This window comes from Triturus cristatus, chromosome 1_2 (genome assembly GCF_964204655.1).
Source record: "Triturus cristatus chromosome 1_2, aTriCri1.1, whole genome shotgun sequence".
NCBI lineage: Eukaryota > Metazoa > Chordata > Amphibia > Caudata > Salamandridae > Triturus > Triturus cristatus.
The window spans coordinates 304949270-304967873 of NC_140580.1; the positions used below are offsets into that span (position 1 = coordinate 304949270).

At 46.0% G+C, this 18604-nt stretch overlaps 1 protein-coding gene across 1 annotated transcript in view; it reads right to left on the bottom strand.

Annotated features, from left to right (window-relative positions):
• Positions 1-18604, bottom strand: part of TYSND1 (trypsin like peroxisomal matrix peptidase 1) — a 132230-nt gene that overhangs the window by 20704 nt on the left and 92922 nt on the right. The window contains exon 4 of the mRNA XM_085603851.1: positions 10600-10785. Coding sequence (XP_085459977.1) covers positions 10600-10785 — 186 coding nt within the window. The remainder of the gene's footprint in view (positions 1-10599; positions 10786-18604) is intronic.

Sequence of the window (18604 nt, forward strand, 5' to 3'; positions counted from 1 at the left end):
TAGAATGAGCTTGTCAGACCGTAAAAGCATACCATCTTCAATGGATATTTCATTCTCAACCTTACAGCAAGGTTGCAGTAATGGAGAAAGAACCTTCTCTGTAGGCCATCCCTCCCTCACCAGATCACATACCTGCTGTAACAACTGACCACCCTTAAGTGGAAAGTGAGAAAGAAAGTCAGCTGACCCATTTTTGCCACCCGGAATATGAGTCACATCAAACTGATACTGTAACAACTTGGTGCCCATTCGCAAAATCCTGGGGGTACAGCATTTGCTAACCCCATTCCCCAGACTACTAACTAGGGCCTTGTGATCAGTCTGCAACACTAAACTTCTTCCCCACACATATGGTTGAAACTTCTTGAAGGCCCACAAACATGCTAGAAGTTCTTATGGAAAACCTGGATCAAAAAGCTTTAGAGACTTGCTTCTCCCAACATGAACTTAATCTACACAAAAGCATCAATGCACTCCTCACACCACACAAATTTGAATCACTTTCTTTAGTAAGTTGCTAATAGGACACACCTTGGTTGCATCAGGAATTAATCTCGAGTAATACTCACATAAACCAAGCAGAGACTTCACACGAGTCTTATATGGGGGGGGCATTACCAATGGCTAACCCCAGGCCAGACCTGGGTCCGATCCCATCTTTTGCGATCATGTGACCTAATTATTCAATCTCACTGCGTCATCCTGAACACCAAGACACCTTCATTCTCTTTTAGCAAATTGTACATCACTCTTTGAAATACAGAGGCCGCAGAGGTCGAGTCAAAAGGCATGCAACGGTATTGAAAGGAACTGAGAGGTGAAACAAAAGAAGTGAGAGGCTGTGAATCAGGATGCAATTCCACCTGGTGCTAGGCCCTGGCTAAGCAAGCTCATAAAAAACTTTAGCCCCTCTTATGCTGGCAAACAAATCATTTATCTTTGGCAATGGATGACAGTCAACCCAGATTTCCTTATTCAACGACCTCAGGTCCATAGACTCTTAACTGCCCACACCTCTTACGAGCCACCAAAAGGGGAGAAAGCCACAAAGAGGATTCAGTTGGTTCAATGATGACCTTGTCAACCAGACTCCTGAGTTCCCTTTCAAGATCTTTCCTTACACTAAAAAGCACACCCCTCAGTTTGTGTTTTATAGGGACCGCACACTCTTTAGTCATGATCTTGTGCGTAAAACCACACATTTTGCCCAAAACATCACTAAACACAGAGGGACAATTTGCTTTCCACTTTTGACAACATCATCACAATCAATGACTAGGACCTGCTCTCTAGCACCTGGACTTAATATCATACCAAAAACGTCCTTTGTGGAGCCACTCAAAAATATTGAGGCCCTTAACTGCCACAAAGATCTTGCCTCTGATCTTCCTTCCCTTGAACACCATCTCTTCCTCTATATAGCCCAACAGTTCAAACTTACGGCCCTCATATGAGACTGAGCTGGTCAGGCGGTAAGAACATTCTATCTCTCCTTGCCTCTACTAACAATTGTTGCGTTATCATGGTAAACCTAGCACCTGAATCCACTAAAAGTTTAAGAGGGTTAGCTCCAACACACACTTCATCTATACGGTCCACACAACATGATGGGTCACTGTAGGAAGCTGGCTCTCTATATAGTGTGCTAAAAAGAAGTAAACAGTGCAGAGAGTCCATAGAATCCTCAATTGGTACATACAGGTAAAAGCAGATCCTTTAAATGCTCTTTTTGTGGTAGTGTCGATGCGTAGTTAGGCTTATCAGAGGGTAGGGCTAAGCATTAGTTGTACTCCCTGATTCAATAAAGGAGAGACACACTCGAGAACAAATCCTGGACCAATTTATAACAACAAAGTCGATTTTTACATATTTTTAAGACAAATAACACAACTAAGGTAAGTATTTTCAGAGCTATGATTTTTCAAAGTTCGGAAAATAAATCACTTTTGTGAGCAATTATGCCTATACGAAACAATGAAGAAAAAGAGGAAAAATGCATATAAAATCAGGCAATGCTTTCACAAAGTTCACCTTATAGTTTTAGTTCGATGTGAGGTCCAGAGTTCCAGCAGGAGAAGTTCAGGGGCATCCCGGATCGGGCGGGAGCAGAGTGTGGAGGTTCTTCAAAACTGGCGTGCAAAGACAAAGGAGGCCACTTGAAAATGCTCAGCACAGGTGGACTTACAGGGAAGTCCGGTGGGTCTCCTTAGAGAGAGGAGGTCACAAGGGCCTAGAGACTACAGGAGATGAGCTGGCTAATCAGTTCTGGGCCCAGTGAGGCAGTGTGCAGAGTGAACAGGTCCGACAGGCGTTGTGCGTCTTTAGGGTACTCGCAGTCAGGGGTAGGCAACTTGGAGAGGTGAACTGGGGACAGCTGGGCCACTCAAGAAGTGGGTCTCGGGTGTCTCGAGGTCCCTCGACGGGTGCTTGCTTCTGGTGCTTTGGGAGTCCGGAGTGGACTCTTCTTCTTGGTTTATACCATTCGGGGTAGGTACCCTGGGTATTGGTACGCCGCGGCTCCGGTAGGTCCTTGTGCCTCCAAACTTGGAGGAGAGGCAGATCTGACTCTTCGGAGCTATTGTACCTCTTCTTGTTTTGATGCTGCGTTGAAGAGCAGCAAGTTGACAAACCGGACTTCAAGGGATCGGTGCATGGGAGTGATACCTTCACTCCAAGGGAGCTTCTCAGTGATTTCCTGAAGACTTAGGTGCTCCGGGGTTCTTGGAGTCCTTGCAGGTTCAGGATGAAACAACAGGCAGCAATTGCTGAGTCCTTGGAGCAGCTGGCAGGGTTTGGCACCTTTTCTTCTGCAGCAGGGCTTCAGTTCTCATGCAGCGAGTCTTCTTTGTTCTGGTCTTCTTTAGTCTGATAAGTCTGAGGTTCAGGTTTAAGGGAGCCATCTAAATACTGAATTTAGGGGCGTTACAAGGGGAGACAGGTATTACCCAATGGGCCATCTACCTTTAGGGTGTCTACACCCTTTAGTGATCACTTCCTGTGGGAAACTCTAGCCATGATTGGAGGTTTTCTCACCATCTCAAGATGGTGGAATTTCAGGAGATGGGTTCACCTCGCCTGCCCCGCCCTACGGGTGGTGCAGGCTAAGGGGGTACCCTCCTCATTTAACTAATTTTCTTGCCAAAAGTGGAGCAGGAAGTGGGGCTTGCCCTCCCCCACTATCTGTGGGTTCCTGGCGGCATTGTCTTTGAAGCTTCTCACCCGGAAAGGCCATCCTGACCTGGAAGAGGTGTGAAACACCCCCACCCAGAGCAGGTGTTGTTTCTGTTCTCTGAGAGCACTGGCTCTCACCCCAAGAAGTCAGAAACAGGTCTGGTAGTGGCAAGCTGGTGTAAACCGGCCAGCGACCCCACTAGTGTTTGGTTAAGTTTCAGGGGACCCTCTAAAAGGGTCTCCTGTGTGAATGTATTAATACATCCAACACTGGCGTCAGTGAGTATTTATTAAGACAAGACGTTTGTTACCAAACATCTTAGAAATCAGTGAAGCCATCATGGAGCTAGGAAGCTCAAGTTGACAAGTATCCAGCCCATGTACTCTTTAATGGCTTCCCTGTTCACATACAACATCACAGAATAGACTGGACATTGTAGGGGCATATCTGCTCATACTGATATGCCCACACATAGGATATAGTGCACCCTGCCTTAGGGCTAAAGGCCTGCAGTAGGGGTGACATACCTATAGCTTATGCAGTGTATAGGAGGTATGGCACACGGGGTCGTGTGCCATGTTGACTCTTCCTGCACCAAGACATACTGCCTGCAATGTCAGAGTGCATAACCTTGGTGAGGGGAACCTGGGGTGGCACAACCAGTGCTGCAGCCCCAGAGGACCCTCTGCACAGGTATACAACTTACTAGGGACTTACAGTTGTAGCGGTCGTTGTGCCAGTGACCTGGCACTGGGAACCTGGTTAGAAGGGACCCAGTGCACTTACAGTTTGAAATCCCATCAGGTAAAATGTAGGGGATAACCATACAAAAAGAGGCACCTTTCTACAGTCACCCACCTTGGGTTCATTATTGGGGTTGTCACCACCTTGATTATACACCTGTTCATCACCCACTGCAGATATGATCTCAATGTACGACTCATCCTCTGACTCCAACACAGACGCTACATATTTCTTGTAATATTTTTTCTTTAAACAAACCTTGGCAAAATGTCCTGGTTTTTTTTGCAATAGTTGCACATAATATTAGATGCCGGACAGCTCCCCCTTGACATGGGGTGCATTTCAACATCGGAAACACATTGTAAGAATTTGAATTTTCAATCTTTGCGGGTTTAGAACCTCTAGAACTAGTGTTGCGTCACAACGTCTGTTAGAGTTTACCTCCTCCAAACACAGTAACAACCTCCAGTGGTTTATCATCTAGCTCCTTCCAAGAGACTTGTTAAATCTCGTTGCTCTTGCCTACTTTAATGGTCTCCTCCAATGTTGGATTACCCTTACTCAATAATTTCTGCCTAATTTGTTTGTCCTTAAAATAACATACAAATTGGTCTCTGATCAACATTTTCCCCCTCAAATGGTTTCCTTTTGAATAACGTATGCCTTAAAACCATAAGGCTAGGTTGCTTGTCAAATCTGTTCTTAAGTTTGAGTCCCGTTACCCGATACTCAGTAGCATCCTCCTGTTGAGGTAAACTGGGTAAATGTTTGAATATGGACCTTCCCTCAAACCCCAATGAATGAAGAAGCAAATCTCGAAGCTCCAATTGCACCCAGATAAGTTTCAAAGGGTTTGAACCAAATTTCCCAACTGACCGGCAGTTCATTTATTTAGTGTTTGCATGCATTATGAATTTTGCAGTTAAAGTGCTAATGTGATGCAATTTTATGACATCACTGGTACGAGAAGACTGCATCACATGGTAAAACTGCATCACAGGGCGAAATACAACATTCTTTACCTACTACAAAATGCTTGCACTGGGGGTCGTCGCACAAGTAAAAATGCCTACATTCTTGTTTTTCCCCAGGGAATGGGCTCTGATTAAAAGTGGGACAGAATGGACTGAGGTGTTTATAATAACCGGTAAATATCAATGTCCTCGGCTCTGATATTTGCCAGGTAAACTCAGTAAATACCTCATAGCCGAAGTTTTCCTCTTAAAAATGAGTGAAATTTAACTTTTAGCACAGAATTTTGCATGTCTTGACTTCAATCAATTCACATTTTTCACTGTATTGTTGTGTGCCAAATCTACCTAGGGAAACTTTTGGGACAGAGTTTATTGCCACACATCTTAAAAATTCCCATCCCTGCTCAAATTTGCATAGGCATCAAAATGTCAACACTGCCAAAGGACTTTAATGAATACCTGGTAGTAATAAGGCCAATATATAAGACGATTTACCACAAACCTTGAAGTCTTTAATGGATAATGTAATGTAATGGATAATGTGCTGCATGGCTAATCACTTATAATGTCCCAAAGGCGAGACCTATTAGCTATGCCAATGCTTGTTAATATTGTCATGCACATTGGCTGGGGGCGCTTCTAATAACTTTCTGCAAATCACCAACACATGGCTCTTGCTAGTTGATAAAAATGCTGATTAAAAAAATTACCTACACAGTGCTATGCCCTTCTCATTGACATCATCCAAAAATGAATAGTCCACAACCATCTCTTTAAACAATTTTTCTTCTATGGGTTTGAGAACCACTACTGAACTTTTGTTCCACCAACCTCTTTTGTGTAGCAAAACTGCACTGTTTGTCACCTTATCAACTTCAACAGGTGCAGAAAACTTAGATGTGCCTTTGTGTTGCAAAACAGGTTTGGCAATATGCACCCAATCACCTGCACTGCCAAGTTTTGATTTGATTCTATGAACTTTATCATGATAACTCTTGTCCTTAAATTGTACATCACTCAAGTTTTCTCTTACTTTTTCCACTACCTTCTCATTGCTCTGGTTAACTCTGGAACTACCAGAATTTGGAGTAAAAAGGTACAAATTTGTCTTCCCCTCATCAAAAAATAAGGAGATTCACCAGGTGCCACAGGGTCACAATTTTTCTTTCAAGAAGTTTAAAACATTCCTTCCATTATCTAGAGTAGCCAGAAGACAATCTTTAATAAATCTGTTTGCCCCTTCCACCTGACCGTAGGCTTTGGTACAATATAAGGGTCCATATTTTTTAAACTATAGAAACTTTTTAGATGACACGAATTCTACCCCATTATCAGACATTAGCACTTTAGGAAAACCTTCAATTTGAAAGATTGTTTCCAAAACTTGATTACCTCATCCATATTAGAGTTTTCAACAAAAGTATACTTCAACATGTTGTCTATCAGAGCTATCAAGAATTCATTTTGTCTTACGAGTACATCATAAGGACCAGAAAAATCGAAAAACAATAAGACACCTACTCCCAAGGTTTTTGTGGACAGTTGTCTAAATTTACCGGTTCACAAGACACTTTCCAATGTTTATCAGAACACATAGAAACCATACAAGCATCAAGAAACCTTTCAACTTTCGCATTCATGCCTGGCAACAATAATGCTGCTTAGGCAATTTATTTGTTCCAGACAAACCAGTATGTCCATCAATAAGTCTGTTTCTGAGATCCAAAGGTGGAACAAAAGGATCATGCCAAACACGGATGTTGTTGTCTATACTCAATACACTGGACACCTGAGCATAACTCCGTATTCCTGGATCAAGATTCCTATTCGGTGGCTGCCCGTTAACAACATACTGTTTAACTTTAGCCAATTGTTGATCCTCTTTAGACAATTTTACCCACTCAGACTCTGAAATGGTGCCACTGCATTGGTTCAAAACATCTACTACTGCTACTACACACTCATGCTGATCCAGGACTTCCTCCTCCTTCTCATCCTTATATGGCAACCTTGACAGTCGGCAGTGATATTTTTCCCACCAGAAATATGTTGTATTCCAAAATGTTATTCCTGTAATCTAGCAATAAGTGTTATTAGTCTAGAAGAAGATTTACCAGGCCTTACCAAATCCATCATGTACACCAACGGCTTATGATCAGTGACCAACACAAAAGGCTTCCCCCACAAAAAGTTCTTAAATTTCGCCACTGCCCAAACACAAGCCAAGATCTCTTTCTCAATAGTGCTGAAGTGCTGTTCTGCTCCTGTCCGTGCTCTAGATATATAAGAGATTACTCTTTCCCTGCCATCTACCATCTCACTAAACAATGCACCTGAAACCACTTGAACTGGCATCAACAGTCACAAGCAATTTACCATTGGAATCAAAAGTGTTGAGACCCGGGGCTTGCGCAGTAAGTCTTTTAACCTTTACAAAGGCCTCATAATCTTCCTTGGTCCATACAAGGGGTACTTCTTTCCTCAAAAATTGTGTTAACGGCTCCACAACAACAGCATAGCCATGTACAAATCTGCCATAATACTCTCCTAGTCCTAAAAGGGACCTAAGAGAATCTTTATTGTACGGTTTGATTGCATTGTTCAATGTACCGACTTAGTCTGCCTTTGGGAAAATTCACTAACTCGAAATTCTATGTGCTAAATAATCAATTTCCTTTACTAAAAGTGTGCACTTTTCCTTACTGACAGTCATGCCTCTGGTCTCCGGTGTACCAAGAACAGAATCCAACAACTTGTCATGTTCCTTGCTGGTCTTGACAAAGATGACTCTGGCCTTGTAATAAGTTTGACAGTGTGGGAGCGGGACCGCCCCACTCCTGCACCGCCAAAGCCACGTAGAAGCCGCCTTCCAGATCAGGGGTTTTCTCTTGTCTGGCGGGCAGTTCTTTGGCAGTCCCAGGGCGATGCCTATGAAATAGACACCGCAATGGGAACGTCAAAGGAGGTACCTACACGTCATGGACTGCTGCATTCTGTGCAGGTATGTGTGAGCATTCACATAGAGGGGCACAAGTTGTGCCCCCCTGTGTGCATCCACATGGCATGAGGAACCAGGGAGCCCTATAGGGTCCCCTTTGGTTCCTCACGCCACACTTTTCACGGCAGTCGCACAGCCATGAAAAGTGGGACGGTGAGGAAACTCGTAATATGTTTGGTGGGGCCACAGCAGCCCCGCCAAGTATATTACGGTCTCAAGACCGCCGCGCCACCTCCAGGGATTTCTGATCGTTGGCTGTTGGGGTGGTCCCAGGGCAGCCCAACCGCCCTGGTCCTAATAGGGTAGTCAGAAGACCACCACCGCAGCGCCCTCGCAAGTCTGGCAGTCATGGACTGCCAGACCTAAAATAAGCCCCTAAGTCACCTTAAAAATCCTGCACCCCCTTCAAGTCCTGAAACAACACATCAATCAGCTTCTGAAAAACACTGGCCGCTGAGGCCAGCCCAAACAGTATCCTTAAATATCTATATACCCCAAATGAGGTAGCAAAAGCTGTGAGATCTTTTGAAGCATCATCCAACTCCACACGCTCTCATTTTTCCTGAACGCTAACATCAGACACAATCTGGGACCCCAAATCTGCCATTGCTTCCAACACAACCTCCCCAATGCATCCTTCTCCCAAAGGTGCTTTGAAGGCCACGCCTAGACTATTAACGTCACATTATACATGAGGATCATACAACGTAAGAACCAAATTCTCCATATTGTCACTCACATCACTCAAAGAGTTCACAGTTACGTTTGTCCCGATCTTCATACCTTTGCACACAGACTCTGGAAGTGCCCAAATTTATAACATTTGTTGCAATTTCTTTTCATTGCAGCACAAGCAACACTGTTAGGCAGGTGTATTTTGGATCCACACTTTTAACTGGGTCTAACCGTTTTGACACCACTAGATTTTACAGATGCTTTCCCTGTTTGAACTACCCACATAGAAGCACTATCGTTAACCTCCACCAAAGTCAACACTTGAGAAGACCGAATAGATCTCTCTATTCCCTTGGCTATGTCCTGTACCTCAGCTAATGTAGGATTACGACACGCCAACAATCTCTCCTGGATTTTTTTAGAATCACAATTAAAAACAAAATTGATCCCTTATGCAACTATCCACATTTAAACCAAATTCACAATTGGTTGCAAGTACTCTCAGTGCAGCTACGTATTCTTTCACCGATTCCTCACCAAATTGCTTCCTTTTATGAAAGCTGTGCCGCTCGAACAACAAACTGTTTCTCCAGTCTTGCAACGGCCGCCTTAAATACATCCTAGCTGACCCCTTGAGCACCAGGGGCTGGTATAGGTGGAAAGTTCTCAAAAATGTCAATCGCTGCTGTAAACAGAAAACTGAACAGCATGCCTTCTTTCTTTCAGCAGAAAACCCTTTGCCATCAATAGCTATTAAATAATGCTCATATGTTTTGAACCATTTTTCCAAATTAGTACTTGTATTCCAAGTAGTGGTAAAAATATGGATGGTTGGATTAACATTTGTGAATTGCCCATGTCAGAAAATGTGGTGAAGTAAATCACCACAATAATACACTTAATTAATAGCAAAAGGCAATACTTCATGCTTATAATATATTGTTTTCTGAAATAACTAGTAAAACATAAACAAGATTGCAGAGCACAGATGTAAAATAAAGTAATAAAAAGTCACCAAGGAGCAAGGAGGTGTGCTTACCACCGACAACTGAGGGTAGCACTGCAGAATGAAAAGCAAATCAAAGACAGTGGTTGCCTGGAAACATGTAAAACTCCTGGGCTGACTCCAGTGTGCGCATCACTGAAAAAGAAATGCTGCACAGATCGTCGATACTCCTAAAACAGTGTTGATAAGCTGCACTTTGCATGAATACACCACACAGAATTGAATGCTAGTGTGTATATCACTGATACGCGGTAAAAAGTATTTGGCTGCAAAAGAACCACAGTGTAGAATGAATGAAATCTGGCCGGGCTGCTAGGCCAACAGGCCTACAGTAAACTGCTCCAAATTGGCCATAAAAGAACGTCATAAACGTGATTCTTTCTAGAGGTGATGGCCTTTGCGGACCTCCAATGCCTGACGCATGACGTATTACAATTGCCGCGAGCCACACCTCAATCGCGTGCAATGATTTCAGCAAGCCACAACCAGAGTCTCGCGCTTACCCTGTACACAGCGTGCACGTCACCAACGGCAAATAATGGTAAGGATTCACATTAAAGTATATACTTTTAAAGTACCTTCATATGAATAGCGAAGTAAATAAAGTACACCGCGACCTGCAGTCCGGCTGTTGTGTACCTATGTCTACACTCAATTTTTGGCACCCAAGCTCTTTTCCCTCAATGGTTGTCAACTCCGTTCACCGCTATTTTTTTTTTTTTAAACAATTCTTTCTTCACAGTGGGCAGACACTGGAACCAACTCGCCGTCATTGTAAAGATGAGATGAGGCAGAAAATGATTTATAAAAAAAATATATATATATATATATATTTCTAGTGTCTAAATACAGCCCATAGGTGAGGAACAACGAAACGCATCCTTTCATCACCAGTTCTCTACCATTAATCACCCCAACATTCCACATTCCAAAAACACATCATGACAAGAGATAGATCATCATGACATACCTACCATCCATACAACAATTATCCAGTACAAATTAGGGGGAGGGTGGGGAGTCATATTACCGAGCAGCTCTCCGGTGCGTGTGTTGAAGAGTGGTCCCCCACTTGAGCCACTGTGAACTGCACATGTTGACTGAAGCATCACAGGTACATTGTTGACATCAATCACTGCAGACAGGATGCCAGAAGTCACCGATGGCCCACACTGCTTACCGAAGGCTCCAAAAGCAATAATGCTCACGTCGTCCCCTAAGCAAGAACACCAAACATTACAAATATCTGAGAAGGGCAGCTCTTCCCACTTTCGTCCTGTAAATACAACAGAAAACAAGGCACCAGCAACAGCTACAATCGTGCAGAGCATTGTAAATGTTCACAAGGTCATCACAACTCAGTGTCACAAAGGAGTTTCAGTGTTGACATATAAGGGGTTGCCAGAGATTCCCTTGGGAAAAATAGAGAACCGTAAGAAGGGTAATAAGTGAACTCACCCAGTGACTCTAAATGAGCGAAAGACTGTGGGTTTCAGGCGACTGTAGTTAAATAAGTGTCAGTTGGTTTATAATGGAATGCGGCAGGCTTTGAAGCAGGCCAGTGCATGTGAGCCGACACACCGGTGGGTGGAGGAGCCAATCCGCCTGCAGCATCCCTGGGAGGGGGATAGACAACTTGCAGCCCTCTCTGCCTCCTCCCCAGGTGGGTTGGCGGGCCCAGGAATGAGGGAGGGGGGGGGGGTGCAGGCAGAGCCAATAGGACCCTGGTCAGCTGAGGCCTGCAGACATAAGCTAACAAGGGACAGTAGTGCCTGAAAAAGGGTGAGCAGGGAACTGCCCCTCCCTTCCTTCAGCTAGAGGTGGCAATTGAAGACCCTGGGCCCCGGAGGAGGTACCACTGGCGAACGACTGACCCCGGGGGAGAACAGCTGAGCGCCCGTGCTGGAGGTGAGTCAGCACGCAGACATCATGAGTATCGTTGTCTTGTGGGACCGAGATACCCCTTGCCACAAACGCTGTTGAGGGCTTGGGTCTAACAGACCTGGGTGGTGTTTGGCTCGGCTTCCCCTCCGCCTGGCATATTGATCTACTGGAACCTGTGACTGACAGCTGCGGTGCTCGGCGCAACCAAGCTGCTGCCTGAGGTAACTTGGGAAAGGGTGCACTTAACAGTCATGTCAGGTGACCTCAGGTCCGGATATGTCCATTTCTTCCTCTTCAGGCTCCAAATTGGAACAGGGGGTCACTGGAGGCGATAGAGGGGCCTTGGGTCAATGAGTTGCCAACCCTATGGATCCCAAAGCTCAAACTGAACAAAGTCAAGTTAGGGAGGAGGATGGTCAACTGATCAGTGGAGCTGGGTCAACTAAGAATCACACAGAGACAATACAGAAAATACTTGGCATGATATCCTGCAAAGAAGGAGGTCCCTATCGTATACCTACGTTTCATTTGTTCTCTATGGTTTGTGTTAGTGCTGAGTTTAGGGCAACAGATTCTTCGGGCTAGAAGTATAGGAAGGGGGGATTTCGGGGAAATATTAGTTCCAGCAAGTTACTACATTGCACCCAGCTCAGAGAAGCCACAATTAGATTCATTGTGGCACCAGATACACACTCCTTAATGGACACCACTATTTCTGCTACATCACCTTCCCACCATTTGCCGGTACCATTACCTACCCGATGATGATCAAACAATCCAGATGACAAGCTTTAACCTTATGTCCTGGAATGTGAACGGCCTGACCAAATATATCATTCAGGTTTCTTCCAGGGATTCACCATCCTGCTCCTTAGGAGCTTCCCTCTGGGTGACTGTTACCCAAACAGACCTTAACAGCAGATATATTGGAGAGGAAGGCTCACTTGAGGGCAAACAGCACAACTTCGCATCAGTCTACATCCCCAATCAAAAGCTACCTCCATGCTGAGCTCCCTGACCGTTGTCTTGTCGGGCCTCCCAATGGGTGCCACAGTAGTTCGAGGAGACTTCAACACAGTGCATAACTCGGAGATCGCCTCGACTGGCCCCTATGGACCAGGGCGCAGCTCTCGAGCCCGCCAACTTGTGGCCTAGGTTGATTCACTGGGAATCTGCGATGCATGGAGGACCTGTTAGCCCAGCGTCCTATACACCCACCTCAATGTTCACAAGACTGAGTCATGTATAGACTTCTTTTTTCACCTATCTCCGGACATCTATTAGGCGCCTGAAATTGAAATCTGTCCTCGAGGTACATTCAACCACACCCCTTTACATTGGACCTAGCACCTACAGAGCCTGTGAAGAGGCCTATGTAGCCAGGATGGCTCCCAAGATAACTGGCCATTTTCGCTCATCTCAGACTGGTCCAGCTTAATTATCTTCACTGAACTTATATGACCCCCCCCCCCCCAGGCTTCACCCTACTGACAGAAGCTCCCAGGCCACCTGCTTCCACTACACTGCACCCATTGCCGTCTTTTACTACATGGTCTAGACTTGTCCTGTGATAGTCCGATACTGGTGAAGGATAAAAATGGAACTCTCTCACATGTGCTTGACTGACCTCTGAACGTCCCCCTAGGGTGGCTTTGCTGGGCTTACTAGAGGTCCTTAGTCACACTCGGGCAGAGAGTATGTTCATTGGTGTCGTCACACTGGTGGCTAAATGAGACATTGCTTGAAAATGGTAGTCCTTGCAGGCTCCTTCAATGGTGGGTGGAGTGGCGGGCGAAGAAGGACTGGTGCGCCCAGCAGGAAAAACCTATCTGCACTGCAAGGGGCTGCCCGCAAAGACATGGGAAGATATGGGAGAAATGGTGGGAACATTATGGTCTGGATCTGCAAGACTGAATATTGTACTTTTCTGTAATCTGGTACTACTGGCGATAATGACTACTCGTGTGCACTGTATTGGTGTTTGTAAAACAATCACATTTGTTTATTTAAAAAAAAGGAGTGAACGATGAATGACGGAAGGAATGGTAGCACTTAAAAAGGGAAGCAAATAACCTCTTCTGTAAAATCATTTATAAATATGATGAGGGGCCTAATGGATCGCCTATCTTAGCGTGGAAAAATCTTATAAAGTAAATGAGTCCATAAATGTGTTTGAAAAAGCTAATCAGTACTGCTCCAGGTACATTTCTTTCCCACAAATTAATATATATTATATGGCAGATCATAATAAATCATGGTATGTTTCTGCCAAATCACCACCAACTAAGTCATATCCTCTTAAACATGTTAAATGACTGGAAACTTAAGGTAATCGAAGCCAGAAAATGTGTTAGAAATGACAGCATGAAATGGGAGGCATGGGTTACCTTCAACAAAGCATACAGCAAGGGGCCTCAGGTTCCTCAGTCGGCCAAATACTGCTTCAATCTGCTATCCACAGCTTTACTAGCATGCAAAGAGCAGTGCATACAAATGGGTGCCCACAATATGCCAAGAATCGCCATCATGATGCCAGTGCCTATCATTAAGATATCTTATTTATTACTGTAGGAAGGTGGATATCTGACTATGGTTACCCCCAAATTTTTGCCTAGTGTCTAGCTGGTTTTTCGACTTAGTTGGCCTGAGATCCTGCTATTCAGGATCTCAGCCTGCTGTTCTCTCTACTAAATTAAAACTATGCACCCTAGGTGCATAACCAATTGGAAGTGGATCACCCTGTCAGCCCCTGTACCAGTGTACACTAGGTACCCAGGGCATTGGTGTACCCAAGGCCTGCCAGGGGCTGAAGCATGTATTATGCCACCCCAGGCTTTGCCTAACAATTTGACACAACTGGCTGATCACTCAGCTGGGGTAAGTTGGTGTAATCACCTCTTACTTAGGTGTAGTATACCTATACCTAACCTTAAATGGGACACATGGTAACCTATAAGTCACTCCTATGGCAGGCCTTAACAATCCTGAAGGCAGAGTGCTTGGTTCCATGTGAGATGGTGCTCTGGCATGAGCTGAGCCTGTCTGCAGTGGTCGGAACAACTTCCTTCTACTGTTTCCAGATATCGTCATACCATATACTCTTGAGTGCATTATGAACCTCGCGGTTAAATGCTATCTTTGGTTTGGCTTTATCAAAACATGTCGAGTAAGGTGTCATACGAATTGGAATACTAACCCCTCGCCAATTCTGGCGACGGGGTTAGCATTCCACCCTTCTAGAGGGACACGACATGTACAGTACCTGAAACCCGGGTAAAATCAGACATAGCCTCAGCTCCACAAAATGGATGCTGCCACCACAGACACAAGTCTGCCCTCCTGCTGCTGGGAGTCCTTCCAGCTTGGGAGGTGTGGACAAAGGGTTTCCTGCCAGGGGAGGTGCGTGCACCACCCCAGACAGGATTTTGTGTATTGGTCAGGTAGGGCTTGAAAGAAACCAGACATGCCTGTGGCTCACAAGGAGCCTCGGTGCATATGCCAGTTCAAACCGGTCCTGGGGCACACCAGTCCCGGGCCTGGGGCGAGCTGGACAAAGGATTGGGGGTGTAACCACCCCCCTTCCTGGTCCCACCCATAGGGAGGGACCTAGCAGGTAGTCCGGCCCCTAGAACCCGCTTAAAGGTAGGAGCTGTGTCCTAAGACTTCAGACATCCTGGAATCAACTTAACACTAAGAAGAAGACGGGAACTTCGACGCTCTGCTGCACAGAGGACTGAAGCAAATCTCCCCTGTGGTCAGGGAGTGACCACCTTGCTAACGCAAGCACCATCCAGCGAATCAACGTCTGCTTTGCCGCCGCCTCCCGCCGGAGCCCGAGCCCAGAGACTGACAAGACCTGGACCTCCAGACCTCTCACCGCCCGATCCACAGTCCCTGAAAAGAGGAGACCCGTGGAGGCACCGAGACACGTGGAGCCAGCCATCTTGGAACGACTACGACAAGCTGACAAGTGCAACAACCGAGGCTCCCTCCAAGTTGTGCTTTGGGATCTGAGAAGCCCAACACCCGAGCAGCATCTGCACCAAAGGTGAGCCCTCCAGCATCTCCACGATCTGCGTGGGGCCCTTCTGCATTTTGCCACTCGACGCGCCTAACCGGTTGCTGGCCCGCTGGCTAGTAGCCATCTTGGCGACGAACTCTACGAAATACACCGCTGGTCTGGTTGCTCCAGACTGGCCCTTGCTCCCCTCCAAAGGAGCAGTCCTTCTGACCTTGCTGGTCAGAACCATCAGCTTATTTCATCGCCTACAACAATTGCTTTTGCCAAGGCTTGTTTGCTTCGATCAAGTCGCCGACACCGCCGACAGCGAGAGCCTGCGTGGGACAGCTCGTGAACCGACTCCTGGACGTCGTCGACCTCCAGGGACCACGTGGCTGCAGAGACAAGCTACACCTTTCTTCCTGTTTGCACCCGACATCGCCTGGTACCCACCTGGTGCCACGCTGGTCACTGGCTAGTGACTGTGAACACTGTCCCCTCTGCTTACAGGTCTTCAACATCTCCGATCCACTCTTGGATCCACTGCATCTCTCCCGGACCGACCGCCTGCAGCATCTTTGTCTTCAGGCTCCACGGAACAGATAGAAGAAACCCGACGCACTTCGAGGCCTATGCACCCGCTTCCTGTGGGTGAGGTAAAGCTGGCACACCTGTGCCCAAGTGTAGTATTACATCTCTAGTGCCTGTGTTCCAAATCTTGAGTTCCTAGTCCATCCGGAAGATCCTCTTTGCAGTAACTTTGTACTTTTTACGCACCCATTGAAACCTATGGGAGCACGCGTGTGACTATTTGCTCTGCACACGCCACCCGTGGACCTCCTGGTCACTAACTGACGTTAGCTCCTTGTAGGCCCAGCGATTCTAGAGGCCCTAGGCCTTTTCCCTTTTCTGTGCGTGGTACTTATACCACTATTTTAGTATATGGTTCGAGTGGCCACCAGGGCCTATCCATATAAAGTGCAACTTCTGTGTATTCTACTGTAATCTTGTTTGACGATTTGTGCTCCTGTGCTCATAAAGAGACTAGGGGTTACTTTGAGAAATAAATACATATATATTTTGAATATATATCTGTGTGGTGTACTTTCATTGGTATAAAAGGGGGTTGCATTTGGTAAAACAGCTGGCTTAACACGCTTCACGAGTTTAGCCTCAAAGACTGCTTAGCCTACGCTACCACTAGGGCAGCTAGTCCGAAAAGGTTGACTTACAACCACACCATAAGGGTTGCTTGGCATGGTACAAGGTGATCACTTTAACTAGTGAGCATCATATACCAGGCCAACTTCTCACATTGGTGAGCAGCGGTTGGATTTGAGCTTGCTGTGTTTTACCATTGTAATCTCTTGGTTACCAATTGAAAGATCACATAGGCACCTGTAGGTACATATAAAACAAGATTAGATATACATAAGTTCTACTGAACTTAGTTGTTGTAGAGCAAAGGGAGTAGCACACCCTGACTACAACTACTAGATAGGTTTAGTAGGTAAACCCAAGTGTAGGTAGATTGCAACACATCCACCCACACTTAAGAGCAATGGCCGGGGCAGAGGGGTCCACTGTACCCATCTCTGTTGAGAGTGACCCCCAGAGGGCACCATCCAGCTTTGCTACCCTTAACCAGAATGAGCTCAGGCATTTGGCAACTCTTAGAGGCCTTAAACAGCCCAAGAACCCTACCTCTGCTGAGCTCAGAGAACTCTTACAAAATGATGAGAATCAGAGAGAACTCAGGAAAGCTTCCCAGTTAGCCCCCTTAGGGTCAGGAACAGGAGGCCCCCCTTCTGAAGATGCTACAGAGGTACCCAGTTCCAATAGCCACCCCTTAGATGAGAATCATACTACAGGGGACGAAAGTGGTGAGGATACAGAAAGTAGTGATGATGAAGGGAGAACTAGCCCAGTGCCAAGTATTATACTTGGCCCAGCTAAACTAAGGCTATTGGGGACTGACAATGGGTTTACCCCATTGGATCTCCCCAGTGGACTTAACACAGGGCTTGGGAGGCAAAGGAATCGCTCAGGTGACTCCAATGCTTCTCATGGCTCTAGAGGCTCTCAAGGTCACTCCAGGAAAAGGATGACCACCCCTCAGAGGAGGGAACATGAGGCCAGAATGCAGGAAGCCCAGCTGAGGATCAGGAAGCAGGAGCTAGAAGTAGCCCTGATGGAAGAAAAACTGAACAAAGCTAGGCAACCTAGAGAGAGTGGGTCTATACCCACTGGTGGCAGCATTGTCCCTAAGGACAAAGATAGGGTCTTTGATAATAGGAACCTGTCTAAGGTTGTGCCCCCCTACAAAAGTGGGGATGACATCCACAAATGGATAACTGCTCTTGAGAGAGCCTGCAAAGTACAGCAGGTTCCTGAAGACCAGTGGGCAGCAATCCTCTGGCTCTCCTTTGAAGGAAGAGGCAGAGACAGACTCCTCACTGTTAGAGAAGAGGATGTCAGAAACTACAGAGTCCTGAAGAGTGTTCTGGTTGATGGGTTAGGCTTAACCACTGAACAGTACAGGTTAATGTTCAGAGACACCCAAAAGACACAGACTCAGGACTGGTCTGAATATGTTGAATGTGCCACTAAGGCTTTGGAGGGTTGTTTGCTGGGAAGTAAGGTATCTGATTATACAGGATTGTACAATTTGATGATGAGAGAACAGATTTTAAGTAACTGTCAAAACCAGCTCCTCCATCAACACCTGGTAGACTCAGATTTGACCTCTCCCCAAGAATTGGGAAAGAGGGCAGATAAATGGGTCAGGACCAGGATCAGGCCTAAGAATCAGGGTGGTGACCAAAAGAAAGATACCACCAAACCTCAAGAGAAGGGAGGGGATAAGGCAAAAGAGAAATCTTCCTCAGGGCCCCAAAACTCCACACAGGGTGGTGGGTCCCAAGCTCCCTCCTCTACCACAGGTAAAAAGCCTTACTGCCATGAGTGTAAAACTCCTGGGCATTGGAAAACTGACAGCAGTTGCCCAAGGGCTACAAACAAAACTGTTCCTCCAATTACTCCTGTCACACCACCTATTACTGTCAGCAGTAATCCCCCAGGTGGTGGGAGTGCCCCCAAAAATTTGGGTGGGTTTACTTGGGGAACACAGGGGGACCCTGGCTTAGCCAAT